Source organism: Dendrobates tinctorius, unplaced genomic scaffold (genome assembly GCF_039654945.1).
Source record: "Dendrobates tinctorius isolate UK_male_01 unplaced genomic scaffold, ASM3965494v1 ptg000203l, whole genome shotgun sequence".
In the NCBI taxonomy this organism is placed as follows: Eukaryota; Metazoa; Chordata; class Amphibia; order Anura; family Dendrobatidae; genus Dendrobates; species Dendrobates tinctorius.
Window position 1 is genome coordinate 28,255,164 of NW_027361870.1, and position 21,187 is coordinate 28,276,350.

A 21,187-nucleotide genomic window follows, 5' to 3' on the forward strand; every position below is an offset into this window, starting at 1 on the left:
CCCCAGCTGCGGGCACCGCACTCCGGACACAGCCAATCACATCGCGGCACAGCGCACACAGCAGCGCGCCACGTCTCTTCCGGGATCAGTGGAGCCGGCCCGCAGCGGCCACAGCTCTGCACTTCCGGGGTAGGAGGGTTTTTTTTTTTCTTTCAAATAAACTTTATTGCTCCCCCATCTGTGTTCCACATAGCATGTCCATGTGGGTAACGCTCCGCGTGTATCTGTGACACACTGTGGAGGATTTCCAGCAGTGCAGTGATACGGTGGCTCCCGTAGGTCTCCGCTGATCCCCGCGGTCTGTTGCGGTCAGCGCAGGCTCCTCCAGCAGATGGTGGGATCCGATTATCGCCATCTGCTGCGGCTTTTGTTTCCAAGCCGCTGATCTTCTTTTCCGCTTTCTGTCCCCTCTCTCACCCCGTAGCATCAGCGGTTGCTAGGCAACAGTGCAGCGTCTCTCCGGGCGGTTGTGATGGCGAGCTCTCACAGGGACGCAGTGCTGGTCGCATCGTGTGTCCGCACCCCAGTGAACCCCCGCACCAGAGCCCCCCGCACGCTGTACGAGAGGCAGGAGGAGGAGAAGCTGCGGGGCTGCGCCGAGGAGCCGGGACTGGTGAGGACGCGCCGAAAGGGGCAGAGGATTGATAACGTTTTCTCCTTCCAATCCTTTGCAGAGATATGGGCTTCTGAAGTTTAAAGGGATTGTCCGGGACTTTAAGGGTGTGTGCACACGCTGCGGAATGGGGTGCGGATTTGGCCGCGTGGATTTTGTAAAAAGACCTGCGGTTTTACCTGCGGATTGGTCTGCGGTTTTTCATCTCAATGGAGGAGATGGCAAACCGCAGCGGAATCCGCAGAAAGAATTGACATATCAATTCTTCAATCTGCAGATAATCCGCGCGGAAAATTCCGCACCGTCTGCATTGCGGTTTTTGATTCCCATAGGGATTCATGGTACTGTACACCGCAGCAAAAACTGTTGTTGTTGAACGCTTCACTGATGGTCAGAACTGCTGCGGCGGTCGTGCATCTGTGCTGCTCCATTCATTATCTACAGAAATGCTGGAGATAACCAAATACAACTTTCAGCTATTTAGAGATTGAATGGCGTGTCCGGCCACATGTGTGAGCGTTGTGCTCCATTCACAGCGGGGGGACGTATCCCCTATTGTGACAATCAGTGGGCAGCTCAGCGGTCAGACCCTCACCAATCCACTAATCACCTACCCTACTATAAGTGGAATATGATGGTTGACCAAACGACCAGGTGAATGGTCAGAGGAAGACTTACAGCTTTTAGTCCATATTTGCTGTTACAATTGTATGATTACACAGGCAAGTGACCACTGATGTGTTAACAGGAGGAACATTCATACAACCCCAATTCCCAAGTTGGGACGCTGTGTCAAATGTAACAAAGACAAGAATGCAATGATTTAGAAGTCTCTTCTACCCATATTTTGTTCACAACCGAACCTAAAACACAGATCAGAAGTTGAAAGTTAGACACTTTGCCTTTTCATTTGGAACAATGTACCAGTAACTCATTTAGTACTTGATGGCAGCAACCCAAATCAAAAAAGTTGGTACAGGGTTAACAAGAGGCTGGAAATGTAAGGGCTACTAGCAAAATACAGCTGGAGGGTCAATGTTAAGCTATGATACATAACTGTATAAAAAGAGCATGTTAGAGAAGTAGAAAGATGGTCAGAGGTCACCAATCTGTGAACAACTGCGTCTTAAAATTGTGGAATACTATATTTTCCATATTATGAGACGCACTCTTACTCCCAAATTTGGGTCGGAAATGGGGTAAGTCTTAAAATCTGAATGTAGCTTACCGGCTGCAGTGAAGCAGGGTTCCAAGGTCACTGCTGCAGAAACCTTCTGGTGGCGGCAGGAGTAGGGCGATGCTGTGGGTCCCGGGCTGGTAGGAGGGGTAGTTCAGTGGTGCGGGTGCTCCGCCGACATTTTGTGAAAGCCCGTAGCCCCTGCACTTTCCACACTTTTCAATGCTTTGGACTCTGGGAAAATGGCCGCTGAAGGCGGCGCATGTGCAGATTGAGATCTCGGCACTGAGAACTCATCTGCCAAGATCTCAATTGCGCTTGTGCTGCCTCTGGCGGACATTTTCTCAAAGGCCACCGCATGGAAAGTTTGGGGGTCTCCGAACTTTCATAAAATGTCGGCGGAGCCCAGCACTGCCGAACACCACCTCCTACCAGCCTGGGGCTTGGAGCATCACCCCACTCCTACCTCTGTCGAACACCACCTCCTACCAGCCTGGTGCTTGGAGCATCGCCCCACTCCTACCTCTGTCGAACACCACCTCCTACCAGCCTAGGGCTTGGAGCATCGCCCCACTCCTACCTCTGTCGAACACCACCTCCTACCAGCCTGGTGCTTGGAGCATCGCCCCACTCCTACCTCTGTCGAACACCACCTCCTACCAGCCTGGTGCTTGGAGCATCGCCCCACTCCTACCTCCGTCGAACACCACCTCCTACCAGCCTGGTGCTTGGAGCATCGCCCCACTCCTACCTCCCCCAAACACCACCTCCTACCAGCATGGGGCCTCTATCATCTCTTGCCGGTGCCATTAGCTTCCTGCAGCAGCGACCCTGCCACATTGGACCCAGCTCCACCGCCGCTGCCCCCTAGGTAAGCCACCACAAAAGTGGATTATAAGATGCACCACCATTTTATTAAAAAAAAAAAGTTTTCCTATTTTCCTTCCCAAAATTTGGAGTATGATGTGTTTTAATCTGCAAAATATGGTAATTTAAGAAAAATGTTCCTCAGCGTAAAATTGCAAAGACTATGACTGTCTACCGTACATGATGTCAAAAAATTCAGATATTCTGGAGAAATCCATGTCCACAAGGGACAAGGCCGACGGTCAATATTGGATGCTCGTGATCTACAGGCCTTCTGGTAGCACTGCATTAAAAACAGGCATCATTCAATAATGCTCTTTGTCCGTGAACTAAGGGTATGTTTCCACATTTAGGAAACGCTGCGGATTGGATGCTGCGTACAGCTGCAGCGTCCAAATGTTACAGCATAGTGGAGGGGATTTTATGAAATCCCATCTCCGCTATGCGTACAAACACGCAGTTGGCAGACCTGCGTAACCGGACATGCGGCACGTCTTTCTAGACCGCAGCATGTCTATTTATCTTGCGGAGATGCTCAGTCTCCCCAAGATAAATAACAGTCTATGTATAGGATGCGGTGATTCCGCTTGTGTTGGACGAACACAGGCAGAATCACCACGTGTAGAAAATGGGGCAGCGCTTTGGACGGAGCTGCGTCCTCTCATCAGCGTTTCCTTAACGTGGAAACAGCCTAATAACTCATGGTGCCCTAATGGGAAATCTGAAAAGTATCTTCTGGCACCTTGAGCTTCAAATATTAAAGTTTAAGTATTTTCTTGTGATCTGTAAACTGTATATTTAGTTACAGCAGTGAGATGACCTACATCCACAATATCTCCTACAACCATTGGCATGAGATCTCTGAGGCAATTGATTGGCTGCAGCGGTAGTGTGGATGTAGGTGATGTCATTGCTGCAGGGAAATAAATGGAGATTTGTGGGATTCATCAGTATTGGAACCTACGGGGAAAGCACTGAGTACCCATAGATATGCATGTGTCTACAAGCACTGCATCATCTCATCCCTTGCAGTCAATGTTCATGGTAAATCCACCATCGGGGGTCTATTAAATAGCATAGTGCTCAATTATCCAGTGAGACCCACCATTAGAAAATATGAGCCCCATGTGAGCAACCCCACGTGAGCAAATAGTCAGGACCTCTTGAACCCCCTATTATTTAATCAACCACCATCTTATTCCCTATTGCATAGACTCTGGGGAACCTAAAAAGTGATTTCCTGAGAGAGATAAACAGGCAACTACAATGGAGGCCTGTACAGTCACAATTACATAAAAGGCACCATGTTGGGAACCACATTGGCCCATCTTTACCCTTTGTTTTTAGTAAATCCTCAAAGCTGCTATTCAGGGATTGGAAGGGAGAGGGTGGGTGGCAGCCCTCAAATGAGTATGAGCCCCTTATGTATCTAGGTCCATGATATCTTTACCACATGTATTGCTCTGCCCTGGGTTGAACATAGAGTACTCTCTATCCACTATGGTGGGTCGCCTGGAACCTCATAGAGGTGGTAGATTAGGATTTCATCCGTCCACAGCATACCGTATATCCCAATAATTGCATTAGACCTTACATATGAGCAATAACGCTTTTATGAGTGTGATGGTTTTCAAGGGTGAACCCACTGGACCGTGGTAAGCGAACCTCCCCCCGGGCGAGCGGACCAGGTGGACCGCCCCCTATACAGGGAGTGTTAGGGGCAGGCCCAGGGGAAACTACTCACCACGGCAGCCGGTACCCGAGGAGGACAGAGGAGACACAGCAGGAGATAGGCAGGCGGACAGACGTTCAGGACCGGAACCAAGGCAAACAGAGGGGACGAAGACACGTTAGCAGGACTGGAACACCGGATTGTGGACCAGAGGATTCGGGCAGGCACGGCAGGAACGATGAGACACGGGCAGGACGAAGACACAGGCCGGGAGAGGACACGAGATGGCAGGCACTGAGAGAAACACAAGGAGCAGGTTAAATAGGATAAACAAGATAGGGTAGGAGTAACGCAGTGGGTAGAACGGAGAAGGCAGGCAGACAAGGGGCCAGGGTCACTAGCTACACACGAGTGACGATCAGGCAGTGATCATAGGGAGAGGCTGCCTCTTATAGAAGCAGGAGTTCCGGGTCAGGTCAGCAGGGTCATGGAGGCGGGGAGACGGCATGGCTTAGCCTGCGCTGTGATCTGGGGCGCGAGGTGCGCATGCGCCCCGGGTAGCGCCCTGAGACTGACCGCGGGGCGGAGGGCAGGAGTACAGGCGAACGTGCGCCTGCTGCAGGAGCGCGCTGAGAGCGGCGGGCACGCCCAGAGGCCACGTGCAACACGGAGCCCGAAATGGAAGCAGCAGGAGCAGAGAGCGCGGTGGAGGCGGCGGGCGTGGGACCCGCGGGAGCGGTAAGCGTGACAGTAAGGATATTTGACCCCATACTATAGACACCTGTAACCCCATTCTACCACATACGAAGCTAATGACTTTCAGCTTCTTTTTCACTTTTTCAGCTATTTTAGTCCTTCATTCGTCACAAACATTTGCTTTGTCACATTTGACAGGATGATTCTGACTCCTATTCTGATTCTGAAGAAGAGCAATCCTGCAAAATGTTGACCTGCAAAGATTGGATGCTGGACATCTCAAAACTCCATCACTCAGACAGGGAGTATTACATCCAGCTTGAGAGATTAAAAAACGCTCATGAAGTCAATATGGAACAGCTGGAGAAGATGTACGACCGCAAACTACATCTACACGGAGTCCAGAACACAGATCCTGCAGCCAACACAGATTACTGGTGAGTAGGTGTCATCACAAGTCGTGTGTAATAATTTACAGAGTGGTTGGGGACTGCATTAATCATTTTTTCAAAAATGTTTCATGGTTTCACATATGTTTTGCGCATTGCTCGCCTAACACCTTGCATTGTTCACGCATGGTGGAAGAAAAGCTGAACCTTGGGATCGTGAATAAAGCAGCGAAACCTATTTTTTGACTGCATCTTTTTGTACTGCCAAGAGATCAGGTTTTGACTGCAGAAAAAAAGCAACGTGTGAACATAGTTTATTAGAGCTGTGCTGTAGGTAGCCTGGAGCACTGCTGTTCAAGGAAGGTGCTGCAGTCCTCGGACAACTCTATGCCCTCCCATTCCAGCATTGTGCCAAGATTTTATGAGATCGAAGAACTCACATTGCTCCTTACTATTGCCTAGAATAATGGCTCCATTCTTGAGATTCACTACCAGGGCTATCCTGAAGGTTAACTGTGTAATATGGGGCCCACAGTAGTCTAATAAGTCCATTTTATGTGCAGATCCTCATGCTTTGTAATTTGCCACCTACTCCGGGCAGTTGCTCCTCAGCAGCATTTTGCTAGCACTATAGGTGCTGACCTTTCCTTTCCCAGCACGCATTGCAACTACCGTTGTCCCATGGCTTAGTTGACCTGATCTGAAATCCCACCTCTGTATTGCCTGTTTGCAGTTTAACAGACTAGAGAGCTTAGGAAGAAATATAGATGTAGCGCGGAGTAAACAGCAGCTGTGGGATATTAGCATTTTATTAGCCACCTAGTAAGCTTTTCTCAAGTTACAAGTTTGCCCAGTAAGATGTTTTTTATATATTTTCTTAATTTATAGGTCAGAGTGGGAGCAGAAGTCTTCTGAGCCCACCGAATGTGAATGCTTCTTTCTGAAGCACAAAGTCAGCTCATCTGGCTTGTCAGAGTTGTCCCTGGAAGAACTGTCTGAAGGAGAAGATGACCATGACACAAATGACTCTATATCTGTCACAGAGAAAATTGGTCAAATGTGGAATGGATTTGCAGTTGAAGATTACATCAAGAAAACAGATTTTGTAATACAGCAGCCGAAACAAAAGGTTAAAAGTAAATGTAAAGAATGGTCGCACAAAATAACTATCCCACAACCATTTGATATGACAATTCGAGAGTCCAAGAAGAAGGAGATGAATGTCAAGTCAAAATCAGAAATTGAGATGGAGAACAATTTGTTGAAGAAGAGACTCGAGGAAGAAGCAGAATGTCAAAAGAAATTTCGAGCAAACCCTGTACCTGCTTCAGTTTATCTCCCTCTGTACCATGAGATAGTGGAAAGAAATGAGGAAAGACGCAATTTTGTGAAAGACAGAAGCAAGGAGATACTTCAAGCATCTCAGAGACCTTTCTTATTTATTGAGCGAGAGGAGCGCAAGAAGCAAAAAAAGGAGATGCAACTCGAGGATCTTCCAGATTCAGTCCATACCTTCAAGCATTTCAAAGCAAAACCGGTTCCAAAATCCATATATGGAACCTCGGTTAATGAAAGGATAAAAGAAGAGGAACTGTATAGGCAGATTAGGATACAGATGAGATCTCAAGAACTTCTGCACAGCTCTTCCTATCCTACAAGCACACTGGCCTGTCGGACTAGTTCAAAAAGTAGAAAAACAAGATGTCAACAACCTAAAACGGAAGAAAGTCATAGACCAAAAATCAATACCCAGATACCCAATTTTAGGGTTCTACATGAAAATCACGAGAAACGCTTCTTAAAAAATAAAGAGATAAAGCATGTAACCATTTGTGATCCCTTTCAATTACGCACCTCAAATTTGGCATCAAACAAGGGTAAAATCCTGAAAGACATTGAAACAGATGAAGAAATCCTCAAAGAGTCTCGTTGGCCATATAAGTCTCCTAGGAACCAATTGTGGAAACGTTCTGCAGGATTATTACCTCTTGAAGATGATACATTTATCACTCCAAGGTCCACAGAATCATCTAAAAGGAGAGAGCAGGCTATTAGGTAATGGACACATTCTTGTGAAATAACTAAGAGATGCATTGAATCAATATATGTGAATCCAGGTCTATATGTTTTACAAGCGATTTGACAGGACACCATGCAAAATGAGATCAAACAATTGTCCATAACGTAAGCCAGATAAGCCTTAAAGGGAATCTGTCACCTAATTTTTGGCCTATCAGATACGGCCACAGCCATCAGGGGCTTATCTACAGCATTCTGTAATGCTGTAGATAAGCCCCCGATAAGACCTGAAAGATAAGAAAAACACGTTAGATTATACTCACCGGGCGGCGGAGTCGGGGGCGGTGGGTGTTGCGGTCCAGTCCGGCACCTCCCATCTTCATACGATGATGTTCTCCTCCTTGCTTCTCCCTTGGCTCCTGCGCAGGTGTACTTTCTCTGCCCTGTTGAGGGCAGAGTAAATTACTACAGTGTGCAGACGCCGGGAAAGGTCAGAGAGGTCCAGCGCCTGCGCACTGCAGTACTCTGCTCTGCCCTCAATAGGGCAGAGAAAGTACGCCTGCGCATTAGCCAAGGGAGAAGCAAGAAGGAGGACAGCATCGTATGAAGATGGGAGGCGCCGGATCGGACGGCGACACCCATCGGACCGGACCGAACGCCGGGGTGAGTATAATATAACTCTTTTTTTCTTATCTTTCAGGTTACATCGGGGGCTTATTTACAGCATTACAGAATGCTGTAAATAAGCCCCTGATGGCGGTGGCTGCAGCTGATAGTCCAAAAATGGGGTGACAGATCCCCTTTAAATCACACAAATGGCTGAAACTTACCATAGGTCATTGATTCAGACCAAAGTTCCGATTCCATGCATCTTTAGAATACACTCCCATCGCCTTCCGTTTGATAGAATAGCCTTAGATTAGACATAAGGATCTATTCCATCCCTCTTAGATTCCTCTCTCTCTGCGGCCCTTGTAGAACTCGACCTTGGATATTCCATACATTTTCAGTCCTTTTGTGTCCCCACCCAGGAAGTCTCTTGAAAGCAAATTAAAACAGGAAGAAGACAAGAAAAAGAGACAAACAAGAAGGAGGGAGAAAGAGAAAACCCTGAAGAAACATATAAGTAGGAAAGCTAGAGCTGTTCACCCAGACCGAACCCAAAAGACACATAGTAAATTAAAAGAATTGAGGTAATAAGGTAATATGTCCTAATTAGAATATGTAGTTTTATGCCTAGTTTTCTAGACCACAGAGTTACCTGCAAAGATAGACTAAATTAGAAAATTAAATCGGTCTTTATAATTCACTTTGGATTTCGCTTTTTTCTGTAACGCTTTATTATTTTAGAATGAAACGTTCTATAACCTTGATATGTATGCCTTTGCGACCATTTCTGCTATTGTTTCAATGCTGAGAACTAGGCAACTTCATAGTTAAAAATCCTATTGTTTTGTGTCTGCAGCTCCAATGCATACCCCATTGGTCACCATGGTAACAGACGACAATTAAACCCTGTGTAGTCCGATTCTGAAATCATACTCTTTTCCATCTAACCTCTACTTAGCAAAAAGTAGCTCGTAGACGAAAGTAAAGGTACCTCTACACAGGAGAAAGCTGTGACACGGAGGTCTTCTGACTCAACCATATCAATAAATGTTTGGCGAGAATTCATGTATTTTCATTAGAAGGCAGAACCCGCTGCTAAACGCCTCTGGTAGCGGCTTATCTCCCCTAAAAACAAAAGAATGGGATGGTTAAATGTAACCAGACGGATCTGACTCTCATCCAGCATAATCTGTCGGAGTAGAAGCCCCCATAAACAACAGATGGCCGTCTTGTGTCGCCAAAATCAATGGGTTCGGAAAAGTTTTATGCATATGGGGGACATGACAATGCCATCAGAAATCTCACAGTTGCTGCTCCTGAAAATAGCACTGAAGGTCAGCAAAATGTGTAAAGAAGAACCTAAGTGACAGATCGTCTGAGATACAAGGAAATCACTGACAATTATAATGAAGTGTGAATCTTAAACGTTGATATCTTTTACATTACTACAACAGGAAAAGTGAAAAACGACGGACAAAAGAGTACATGGAAGAGCTGGGTGCAATGAAAGAAAGGGTCTCCCAGACACCGCTCTTATTGGAGAGGGCCTCTCAGGTTTGTACATTGTCCTTTTTTAGATATACTTGTCTATCAGGGAGGGATTGCTTGTCATCCTAAGAAAATCAAAAAAAGGAACACCCCCCCCCCCCAAAAAAAAAAAAAAAATTGTTTAAAAAGTGAATGTTATACTTTATCGTTACTCAAGTTAACGGGCATTTGTCATGAGAAAGTTGTCTATTTTTTAAATCACGTTTTCATGTTAGACATATTTTTTTTCATGTCACTATCCATTGAAATAACCTTGAAAGCTTGCAGTTTCTACTCTGGCCACTGAGCCTCAAAATAGGCTGACACTGTTCTGTAGAGATCACTTTTCAGTAGCTATCTCATTATCATCACAGACAGAATTCTATATGTAAGGACCACCATTCACAATAGGTGATGCTCAAAGGTTACCTCTCTGCACAGTGGCTTCTGCACAGGTCACGGAGCATGCCCACAACACTCTCCCATAGAAGTCAGTGAACATTGCCAGATAGTTTGCACCTATTGTCTTAGTTGCTGGTGTAAATCATGACTTTGAATTCTGTTAACAGAAGTATAGGCAAGAAAGTTGCCTTTATAATCATGTACCCCAAAAAAATCTACAATCAGAAAATAAAACCAGATTTGAAAAATGAATTTGCTTCAATAGCTAGTTTAAATAAGTAAAAAAAATGTTGCTCTTTATATGCTAGAATTTTTTAAAGCAATATCAGGGAATAAGTTTGATATTGAGCTCCAATCGGTAGAAATTGTGTCTGTTAATGGGGTAAGACTCCCAAATACGACTATGGCCTAAGGTAAGGCTCAAACAATGATGTCAGCCTCATCCACCTCAACAGTCAGATACCTTCTACGTTGACCAACAAATGAGCTTTGAAACATGTTTAAAGCCCCTATCACACACAGCGCTCTCGCTAGCAAGATCGCTGCTGAGTCACAAGTTTTGTGACACAACAGCGATCTCATCAGTGAGAGGTGTGTGACCTTACCAGCGACCGGCCCCCCCCCTGCTGGGAATTGCTGATCGTCCTGGAATGTGACGCAGCAGCAATATTGCTAGCGATATCGCTATGTGTGACACTTGCCTCCGACCGGCTCCCCCACTGGTTATCGCTGATCGCGCGAGAACGTCCTGGGCCGTTTCTCGTTGGCTGCTTCCTGCTGGGCTTCCTGCTGTTGCCGATGAGCGACGCGTGGACGCGGGCGGGAGGACATCTTCATCGCCGCGTCTGACAGGTAAGCAACGACCGCCGACCGCTGCTACGTCGCTGGTGAGATCTGCCTGTTTGGCAGCTCACTAGCGACCATTTAGCGATGCACCAGCGATCCTGACCGGGTCGTATCGTTGTTGGGATCGCTGGTGCATCGCTAAGTGTGACGGCACCCTAAGACAAAAGTGTGGCTCATTGTTGAAGAGGATAGACCTCCATTCCAGTCTCTTGCCATCATGCACCATATTAGCTTTTGAGAGCGATGGCATGAGGTCAGTGGAACACCTGAAACCGGCTGTCTGGCTAACAGTACAATGTCGTGTAAACACCTTCTGATGATTTGTGTAGCAACAGATTGGTTTAGGATTGGTTTGTGATGCCTGTGGCGATTAGTGGACCTCCAAGGGTGGACCCGTTGGACCGTGACAACGAACCTCCCTCGGACGTGCGGACCAGGTGGACCACCCCCTATACAGGGAGCGTTAGGGGCAGGCCCAAGGGAGACTATCACCACGGCAGCTGGTACCCGGGGAAGAACAACAGACCTCAGCGAGGAACTAGGCTGATTGGCAGCGGACAGACAGGGCTGCGACACGGGAACACGGAGGGGACGCAGACACTGGCAGTCCGGCACGGGTGAGACACAGAAACCAGGTGGGTTGGAAACACTGGCAGGAAGACACAGCTGAGACACAGGAAGGAGAACAGGTGGAAGTCACACTGGCGGGAGGACACGGCTGGAACACAGGTACACAAACAGAGAGACTGGCAGGTAGACACGGTGCAGGTACGGGAACACGGACAAGTCACGGAGACACTGCTGGGTAGGCACTAGGAGAAAGCACATGGAGGAGTAAGGTCACAGACAAGGCAGCGGGGCTAGCAACGGAGAAGATAAGGTGCGCAAGAGGACGTGGGGCCAGAATCACTTGTATAACACAAATGACGGTCAGGCACAGCCCGGAGGAAGGGGCGGCCTGATAAGCAGAGTGCGCAGAGGACTTCTTTGTCAGGAACCTCCAGGCCATAGAGCAGGCTGGAAAGAGAGGCCGGGTTGTTAGGCACGGTTGCCTAGAAACGGGACGCTCGTGTGCCACTGAACTTAGTGCGCGCGCGCCCCCGATGGAAGACAGGAGCAGGGACCAGAGCGCTCACGCACCGGGACGCCGAGGCCCGGTACGTACAGTGGGGCTCGGGGGAAGGCGGCGCGGAGGCCGAGGCAGGAGGCAGTTGCAGCGGCGGCGTGACTGCCTAATTTTATTTGCAGTACAGAATGGATCACTATGTGCCATTCTTAGAATTTGAGGAGCCCACATGGACAACACCATGAAGAAGCCTTAATGAGTGAACATCACACTGATCCTACTCCCAGGATTAGGTTGTGGGGTGCTGTCACGGTGGTAACTCACATGTGCTCCCTCCGCCTTGCTACTCACTGCATCTGCCACTCTGCTTATTCTCATGTCCATGCAGCATGTCTAACTCTACTGCATATCCCTGATGTCTCCACATGGCTATAATGGGGCATGTCCAGATACTGCAGGAATTTAACCCTGCTGTGTCAGTCAGGGTTTGGATTCCCCAATCTCCAACCAAGCTATATCAGGCAGCACTGCCCTCCACACCTTGCCTGAGCTTAGGTTCCAGTTTGCTGTTAGCATCTAGTTCCCAGACAAGGTGTTTTGTCGTTTATTCCTCCCGTTGCTTACCCCGGCTTGTCTTTTCGTCCTGTCTGTTCTCTCCGCTTCTGACCTCAGATATACGTCTGACTATGCTTCTGTCTCACCCCTCAGTACCTAGCATACCTGTTCTGACTGGTGGGTCAGTTGCTGCAGGTCCAGAAATTGCCCTGGTGTTGCACCTGGTGGCTATCCTGCAGGCCAAGCCAATCGTCACCAGGAAGTCCAGGTAGCCACTTTGTCACTGCACTTAACGGGACATTTCCAGCTTGGGTATTGGTGGGGTTTCCACGACCTGTCCTGCCATTATTTCTAGGGAAAACCTATTGGGATTACACTCTGTCCCTAGGTTGACGACCCCTGCGGTAGGTATCCCTGACAAAGGATCTTTGAGTTCCGTGCCCGGAACAACATTTACCTTGGGAGGGTTAACCCTGGTCTCCCACAAGGACCAGAACAGGGGCAAGTCTCTTACCAACACAGTCCCATATGGAAGGGTCTTCACCACTCCCACCACATGTTTAATGTCTCACACGGTGTGGAAAAAAATAACCTCCGTGGTCGGGTACTCCCGGAGTACCCCATGTATACCCATCACCTCCACTTGCCATCTTTTGGGGTTGTCCCCGGCAACAAGGGACCCATGGACCAAAGTCACTAAGCTCCACAAGTCCAAGAGAGCCTCCGTTTGGTACCCGTTGATGAGTATCTGCACAGTTGGACTTCGCTGCCGGCAGTGCCTGTAGTGGCGGTACAGACTGGCCGGGCATACATAGACACACGGTGAATATACCCACAGTCCATGGGTTCAGATATTAGGGTGCAGTTGCAGCCACATATCCGGGCCCTTGGCACCACCAACACTTAATAGCTGTGGCACGACTAGACCTTGGGGAGGCTTTAGAGGAAACGGGACTTTTGTCACCCTCACTTTGGGTTACCCCCTCATCATGGGCTCGGTCCTGGTTAGCCCCAACAAAGGGTTGTGGACTTTTCCCGGGCGGGGCCCGACGTGAGAGTCGAAGTGGAGCAGTGTCCCGCACAAAATCCTGAGTGGCTGTATACCACTCAACCAGTCTAACCAGATGGTCCAGTGTGCCCGGGTCCCCTTGCCCCGCCCAACGCTGTATGGCTGCTGGCAAAGCCCTCACCAGCCGGTCGACCACCCCCCCCTCTCTACTATCTGGGCCAGGGTCAAGGTCTCAGGCTGAAGCCATCTTTTTACCAACTGCAACAAGTCCTAGGCCTGAGACCTGGTGGGACGAGACTCTGCAAAGCACTACTGGTACACACGCAGGGCCTGCACTTACATATTAACCCCCAGTCGGGCAAGAATCTCAGCTTCTCATAGTCCAGGCCATCCTCCCGACTGAGGACAAGGTAGGCCTTCTGGGCATCTCCCATCAGGAACGCAGCCACCACTTCAGCCCACTTTGACATCGGCATGCTCTCCAGCTCTGCTGTGCACTTGAACACAGTGAGAAAGGCTTCCATATTGTCCTCAGGTCTCATCTTCCTCAGCGCTGTCCGAACTTTGTAATGGGCCTCCGAATGGATCAGGGTCACTGGTGAGGGCGCCTCTTGAGATGCAATCTGCTGCAAGATCAGCTCATTCATTTTCTGCTGATGCAGCTGCTGCTGGTGATTGTGCTGCCGCAATTGGAGCTGGTCCTGCTGCTGTTGCAGAAAGAGAAGAAATTCGAAGTGCACCTGAAGAAACAGAGGAATGGAAACATGTGACCCAGAGAAGCAGGAGGATCAGGAGGCAGTCAGCACCCATACTGCTAAGGAACCAGTACCAGGCTCTCACGCAGGAAAACGATGAAGAAATACATCAGAATAAGACTTTGCCCACAAACAGCAACCTTGTACGCCTTCAGAGTCCTCCTGGATGGAGAAAGAAAAATGTCGTGAAGAAGAAACGGAGAGTGGTGGTCATGGGGGATTCCCTGTTGAGAGGAACAGAGGCCGCTATCTGCAGACCGGATATAACTTCAAGAGAAATGTGTTGTCTTCCAGGTGCAAAAATTAAAGATGTGTCTGACAGGATATCAGGACTCTTCAGACCTACAGATGACTACCCATTCCTGCTACTACACGTGGGGACAAACGACACCGCAAGAAACGAACTGCAAACCATCTGCAGAGACTTTGAAAACTTAGGCAAGAAAGTGAAAGAACTGGGAGCGCAGGTGGTCTTCTCTTCCATCCTCCCAGTGGATGGCCATGGAACAAGGAGGTGGAATAAGATTCTGCAGGTGAACAACTGGCTACGTCGATGGTGCCGTCAGCAAGGATTTGGATTTCTGGATCACGGAGTGAATTACTTATACGATGGACTACTTGCTAGAGATGGAGTGCACCTTACGAAGACTGGAAAACATGTATTTGGAAGTCGCCTTGCTACACTTGTAAGGAGAGCTTTAAACTAGAACAACGTGGGAAGGGAAGCAAAAGACCAGAAAAAGCCATACACCTGACAAATGCTATTGAGAACTCTGCTATTAGAAGTGGAAAGGAAGAACAAAGACAAAAGAATCTAAATAATAAAAATATTGGAAAAAGAGAAACCAATCACAAACTAAAATGTTTCTATACTAATGCACAAAGCATGGGCAACAAACAAGGAGAATTGGAACTACTAACACAGGAAAAGAAATATGATGTCATTGGAATCACTGAAACTTGGTGGGTGGTACACATGATTGGAATACTAGACTAGAAGGATACAACTTATTTACAAGAAACAGACTTGATAAACGAGGAGGAGGTGTCGCATTGTATGTTAGAAATGCATATATCTGCACAGAGATTGAAGCTTCTGAGACTGGGAATTCTGTGGAAACTGTTTGGGTAAGAATACAAGGACAGAACAATGGAAAGGACACCATTGTAGGCATTTACTTCAGGCCGCCTGTGCAAGCTGAAGATATGGATGAACTCTTTATGCATCAAATGGCCAAGTTCTCCAAAAAATATGACATAGTTGTCATGGGAGATTTCAACTATCCAGACATTTGTTGGGAATCTCTCTCAGGCAAAACTAACAGGTCAAGGAAATTCTTATCCTCTCTTGCTGACAACTTTATCTTCCAAAAGGTAGGGGAGAAAACAAGGGGAACTGCTACCTTGGATCTAATCCTTATAAACAGGGAGGAAATGGTTGAGGAGGTAAAAGTGGCTGGGACCCTAGGAGGTAGCGACCATGCTATTTTAGAATTTTGAATAACTAGAGGCGGAAGACCTGTGAAGACTCAGACGTCAAGGTTAGATTTCAGAAAGGCAGATTTTAAGGGATTCAGAAAGAGAATTGGAGGGATCCAATGGCTGGATATCCTTAAAGACAAAAATGTCCAGGAAGGATGGGAAATCTTGAAAAATGAAATTCTCAAAGCACAATTGTTAACAATTCCGAAAAGAGGGAAGAATAGGAAGCATTTAAGGAAACCAGGATGGATGAACACAGAACTTAAGCACATGCTAAAAAGGAAGAAAGAAATGTTTATAAAATGGAAAGAGGGAGGCATATCTAAAGAAGAATATAATGCTGTCTGCAGAACCTGCAGGGCACAAATCAGATTACCTAAAGCTGACAATGAATTGAGGCTTGCAAGAGATGTCAAAAGCAATCATAAAGGATTTTGGGGATATGTCAAAAGTAAAAGAAAAGTCAAAGATGCTATAGGATTTTTACAGGATGAAAATGATGAAATGGTAAGACAGGATGTTGAGAAGGCCGAACTTTTAAATTCCTATTTTGCATCTGTTTTCTCTCAGAAAGGAAATGTAACCTCACCTGTTCTTCACTGTCCTATTAAGGGAATAGAAGAATCCAGGATATCTATAAACAGAAAGATAGTGAGGAAACACTTAGCTAACATAAATGAATTCAAGTCTCCAGGTCCAGATGAATTACACCCCAGAGTACTGAAGGAGATAGCAGAAGAAATTTTTGAACCCCTCTCCATAATCTTTGAAAATTCTTGGAGAACAGGAGAAGTGCCAGAAGACTGGAGAAGAGCAAATGTTGCTCCTATCTTCAAAAAGGGGAAGAAGGTGGACCCAGGCAACTATAGGCCGGTGAGCCTGACTTCTGTACCAGGAAAGATCTTTGAACAAATTATTAAACAACATGTATGTCAGTACCTAGATAAGAATGAAGTGATTAAACAGAGTCAGCATGGGTTTGTAACTAAGAAGTCATGTTAGACTAACTTAATTTCCTTCTATGATGGAATCACTGATTGGGTGGATCAAGGAAATGCTGTAGATATAGTATATCTTGACTTCAGCAAAGCATTTGACAAAGTATCTCATACAATCCTTATTGAAAAAATGACTAAGTATGGAATGGACAAGGCAACTGTTAGGTGGATTCATAACTGGCTTAGTGATCGGTCCCAAAGAGTGGTCGTAAATGGCTGCACATCCAGTTGGAAGAATGTCTCAAGTGGGGTACCACAGGGCTCTGTCCTGGGCCCTGTATTGTTCAACATCTTTATCAACGATTTAGATGAAGGAATTGAGGGTAAACTGATTAAATTTGCTGATGACACAAAGCTAGGTGGGATAGCTAATACTAGAGAAGAGAGAGAGAGGATTCAAAAAGATATAAATAAACTGGAGAAGTGGGCAGCAACTAACAGAATGGTTTTTAACAGGGAGAAATGCAAAGTACTACATCTGGGCAATAAAAATGAAAAAAGCATATATAGAATGGGAGGAATAGGGCTAAGTGACAGCACATGTGAATAAGACTTGGGTATACTAATAGATCACAGACTGAATATGAGTCAACAGTGTGATGCAGCAGCAAAAAAGGCAAATGCAATTCTAGGATGTATTAACAGAAGCATACAGTCTAGATCACGTGAAGTCATTATTTCCCTCTACTCCTCTTTGGTCAGACCTCATCTGGAATATTGTGTCCAGTTTTGGGCACCACATTTTAAAAAAGACATCAACAAACTGGAGCAAGTTCAGAAAAGAGCGACCAGAATGGTGACCGGTCTGCAAACCCTGTCTTATGAGGAAAGGTTTTAGGATTTGGGAATGTTTAGTTTGCAAAAGAGGAGACTGAGAGGAGACTTAATAGCTGTCTACAAATATCTAAAGGGCTGTCACATTGTAGAAGGATCAACTTTATTCTCATTTGCACAAGGAAAGACTAGAAGCAATGGGATGAAACTGAATGGGAGGAGACACAGATTAGATATTAGAAAAAACTTTTTGACAGAGTGATCAATGAGTGGAACAGGCTGCCACGAGAAGTGGTGAGTTCTCCTTCAATGGAAGTCTTCAAACAGAGGCTGGACAGACATCTGACTGGGATGATTTAGCGAATCCTGCTTTGAGCAGGGGGTTGGACCAGATGGCCCAGGAGGTCCCTTCCAACTCTACGATTCTATGATTCTATGATTCCTCCGGATCGCAACCGGGAAACAAAGCAGTCCACATCCGAAACCGGTTGCCGTCCGTGACTGCACCACTGTGCTACGTTGAGTGGTGCCAGGCCTTTTGGCTCCACTTTGCTCCATGTTACCTCACACAGGTTGAGCTCTACAGAGCCTCCTGCTCTGCACGCTTGCAAACCAAAAATTGACACACCCAACCTTCTGCTGCAGGGGTTCTCACAAGGAATCTGTAGCAGTAGGCAACATGGAAAATACGGCCAGGGAGGAAACGGACCACTCGACTACATCCTGTTGTCTGTTTCAAAAATAAAAGCCCATGGCAGGTTTTCCTAAACCTGCCTTAGACGAATAGCTTGCCCAAGACCAACACTGTTTTATTTTGTATTGCAATCACAGCTATGCCTGTGACTGCAATGCACTCCTGTGGCCTCAATATGCTACTGTGCGCATCCTGGGGGACACATAGCGTGTGCGCATCCTGGGGGACACATAGCGACCCTCGCATATGACATCGGTCAATGCCTCATATCCCTTATTAAGGAGAATATAGAAGTGATGCTAATCACACTTTCCCCACACCATGCAGAGATTGGACTAGCTGTACATGTGATGCTGTGAGCCTATAGGAATAGCATTCAGGCTGAAAGCTAGGAATGAAGAACGATGAAGAGAAGCAAAGAGGAGGTTGAATTATATGGATGTAAGGAAGAGAAGTGCTGAGTGTAATAGACAATCTGGTGGGCAATGCAGGGATAGAAAAGAAACTGAGTTCCTCTTCAATAGAATAAATTCTGATACTTCTACAGCCAATACCGTTGGGGACATTGATTTATGGATTTGGATATTGTTAATGGTTTTCAAGTGTTGTCTCGATCATATACCTTTTTTTATTTTACAGAAAAATGCTCGTCTGTGTGCTGAGAAACATTACTCTACTGTGCTCAGAGATCTCGGTTTATGGGATGACTTTGTCTCAGTGAAAGGGCAAAATGCAGCTGTTCAAGGCCTTGAGCATTCGAAGGAGGACAGGCTCAGTGTAGATGATGACGGGAGGTAATACTTCTTAGGAAACGTCCTGTCCATGGTGCGTGCATGAAGGCCATAGTTCTCCTTAATACAGAGCGATATTGGTATTGTAGAACTCTGATTTTGCGATTCAGAACCTCCGCATGACTCATAGATTGGTTCAGTAGAAGCCCGGTATACCTCTCTATTACTACTCAACTTACAGCCATGTGCACAACCCCATTCATTCTATAGTTAGAAAAATACTGCTTGTATTCTCCTGATAGACTTTCAGGGGCAGCATTATGCTTTATTGTATACTGAATTAATTGACAGTTTAAGCAACTCCATATCCAGCAAAGAGCAATATGTCTAAGACATGGATACAAAGGAAATAGGAAATGGCAAGGATCTCTAACTTTGTTAAAAAGTTCTGCCTCTTTATCTTTATAGGAGCTCTGAAGGAACATTGGAAGTAGCAGATTTACAAGAACATGATGAAGATGATGAGATCCAGAGAAATCATTCCGGGGAAGAGAAGTATGGAGAGTACAGTACCGATGAAGACCACGTTGCAGAGAACTAGTTATAACTTATCTGGTGCAGAGCCTGTTACAAAATTGTGTGTATGATCACTCCATAAGCATTTAATCATGACTGGTGAACCTGATAAAATCCCTTGGTGAATATCTGGGTGAAGCCACATAGCAGTCTGGTAAACTACTTTGATCTGAATTGACCTGGAATGAGCAAAATGGCAGCGTTAGGCTAGTTTCACACTAGCGTTTATGAGCGCAGCGACGGCCGCCGCTAAGCCCCGCCGCGCCTCCGCCGGTAGCTCCGCCTACCGGCGCATGACGCTGCATGCGTCCTGCGTCCCCTATCTTTATCACTGGGGGCGCAGGCCGTGCGCAGTATGCGTTTGGCAGCGCATGCGTCCTTTTGACTGTGCGCCGACCTGCGCCAAACGCAACCTGCTGCAGTTTGGTTGCACCGGCGCACCGTCAAAAAGGCGCATCACCTTCATGACAAGCGTCTTTAGTACTTAGTAGACCATCTTTGGTTGTTATGACCTGCTGTCGTTATGATGTATAGCCAGACACCAGCTTCTGAAAATGTTCCTCAGGGATCTTAGCCCAATTCCACATGGTAGAACTAATATTCTTTAGTTTGTGGGTTGCAAATGCCTTCTTCAAAACTCACCACAGATTTTCAAGTCAGGGTACTATCACGGTCAGTCCAGAATCTTTCAGGAAATGTTTTTAAAAATCTAAAGTTTTTTTTTTTTCTATAAAAACACAAGTTCCAATCACTCCCTTTTTGCCCAATTAAAAATAAAACAGTTCAAAAAAGTAAAACCACATATTTGGTATCTCTGCATGCAGAAATATCAGCTCTATATAAAATAAATTAATCCGATCGGTAAACAGCTTAATGGGAAAAATAATCGAAAGGCCAGAATTAAAAATTTTTTTGTCCAATTCAACATTACAGTAAACTTTACTGTTAGGGCAGTGAGAATCTGGAATTCCTTGCCTGAGGAGGTGGTGATGGTGAGCTCAGTCGAGGGGTTCAAGAGAGGCCTGGATGCCTTCCTGGAGTGTAACAGTATTGTATCTTACAGTGATTAGGTTCTTTTAGAAGGACGTAGATCTGGGGATTTATTCTGACGGGATATAGGCTGAACTGGATGGACAAGTGTATTTTTTGGGCCTTGCTAACTATGTTACTATGTAAAATGCAATAAGAGGGGATCTAAACATCCTATCTACCCTAAAATAGTGTCATTCAAAATGTCAGCTCAAGATGCAAAAAATAAGCCATCAAACAGCTCCATATCCTGAAAAATGAAACATTGCGGGTTTCGGAAAATGACAACAAAAGCAAAATTATTTTCTTTAAAAATTTCTGATTTTTTTTCACCACCCAAATAAACAAAAAACTATACATGTTTGGTATCTGCGTACATACTCATATTTAGCTGGGGAATCATATTGCCAGGTCAGTTTTACCATATAGTCAACATGGTAAATAAAATACCCAAAAAACAATTGTGGAATTGCATTTTTTTTCAATTTTAACGCAATTGGAGTTTTTTTCCCCCTTTTGCAGTACACTATATGGTAAAATGTATTTTGTTGTTCAAAAGTACAACTCGTTCCGCAAGAATCAAGCTCTCATATGACTATATAGGCATAAAAATTAAAAGAAAAAAGTTATGGTTCTTGGAAGAAGGTGAGGAAAAAAGGAAAACTGAAAATATACGGGTATTTAGGGGGTTAAAAACTATG

At 46.1% G+C, this 21,187-nt stretch overlaps 1 protein-coding gene across 5 annotated transcripts; it reads left to right on the forward strand.

The window, feature by feature from the left end:
- The first annotated feature begins 1 nt into the window (after position 1).
- FAM161A (FAM161 centrosomal protein A) lies at positions 2 to 20,947 on the forward strand. 5 transcript variants are annotated; one of them, XM_073553929.1, is made up of 8 exons: positions 2 to 129; positions 425 to 613; positions 5,224 to 5,462; positions 6,303 to 7,469; positions 8,465 to 8,626; positions 9,497 to 9,596; positions 18,790 to 18,944; positions 19,350 to 20,947. In XM_073553929.1, the coding sequence occupies exons 2-8, from the start codon at positions 473 to 475 to the stop codon at positions 19,480 to 19,482; spliced, it is 2,097 nt and encodes a 698-aa protein (XP_073410030.1). In that variant the 5' UTR covers positions 2 to 129; positions 425 to 472; the 3' UTR covers positions 19,483 to 20,947. The 5 variants fall into 5 exon arrangements, with proteins under 5 accessions (XP_073410030.1, XP_073410031.1, XP_073410029.1 ...); XM_073553930.1 differs by lacking the exon at positions 2 to 129 and adding an exon at positions 194 to 275; XM_073553928.1 differs by lacking the exon at positions 2 to 129 and adding an exon at positions 195 to 334.
- The last annotated feature ends 240 nt before the right edge of the window (positions 20,948 to 21,187 follow it).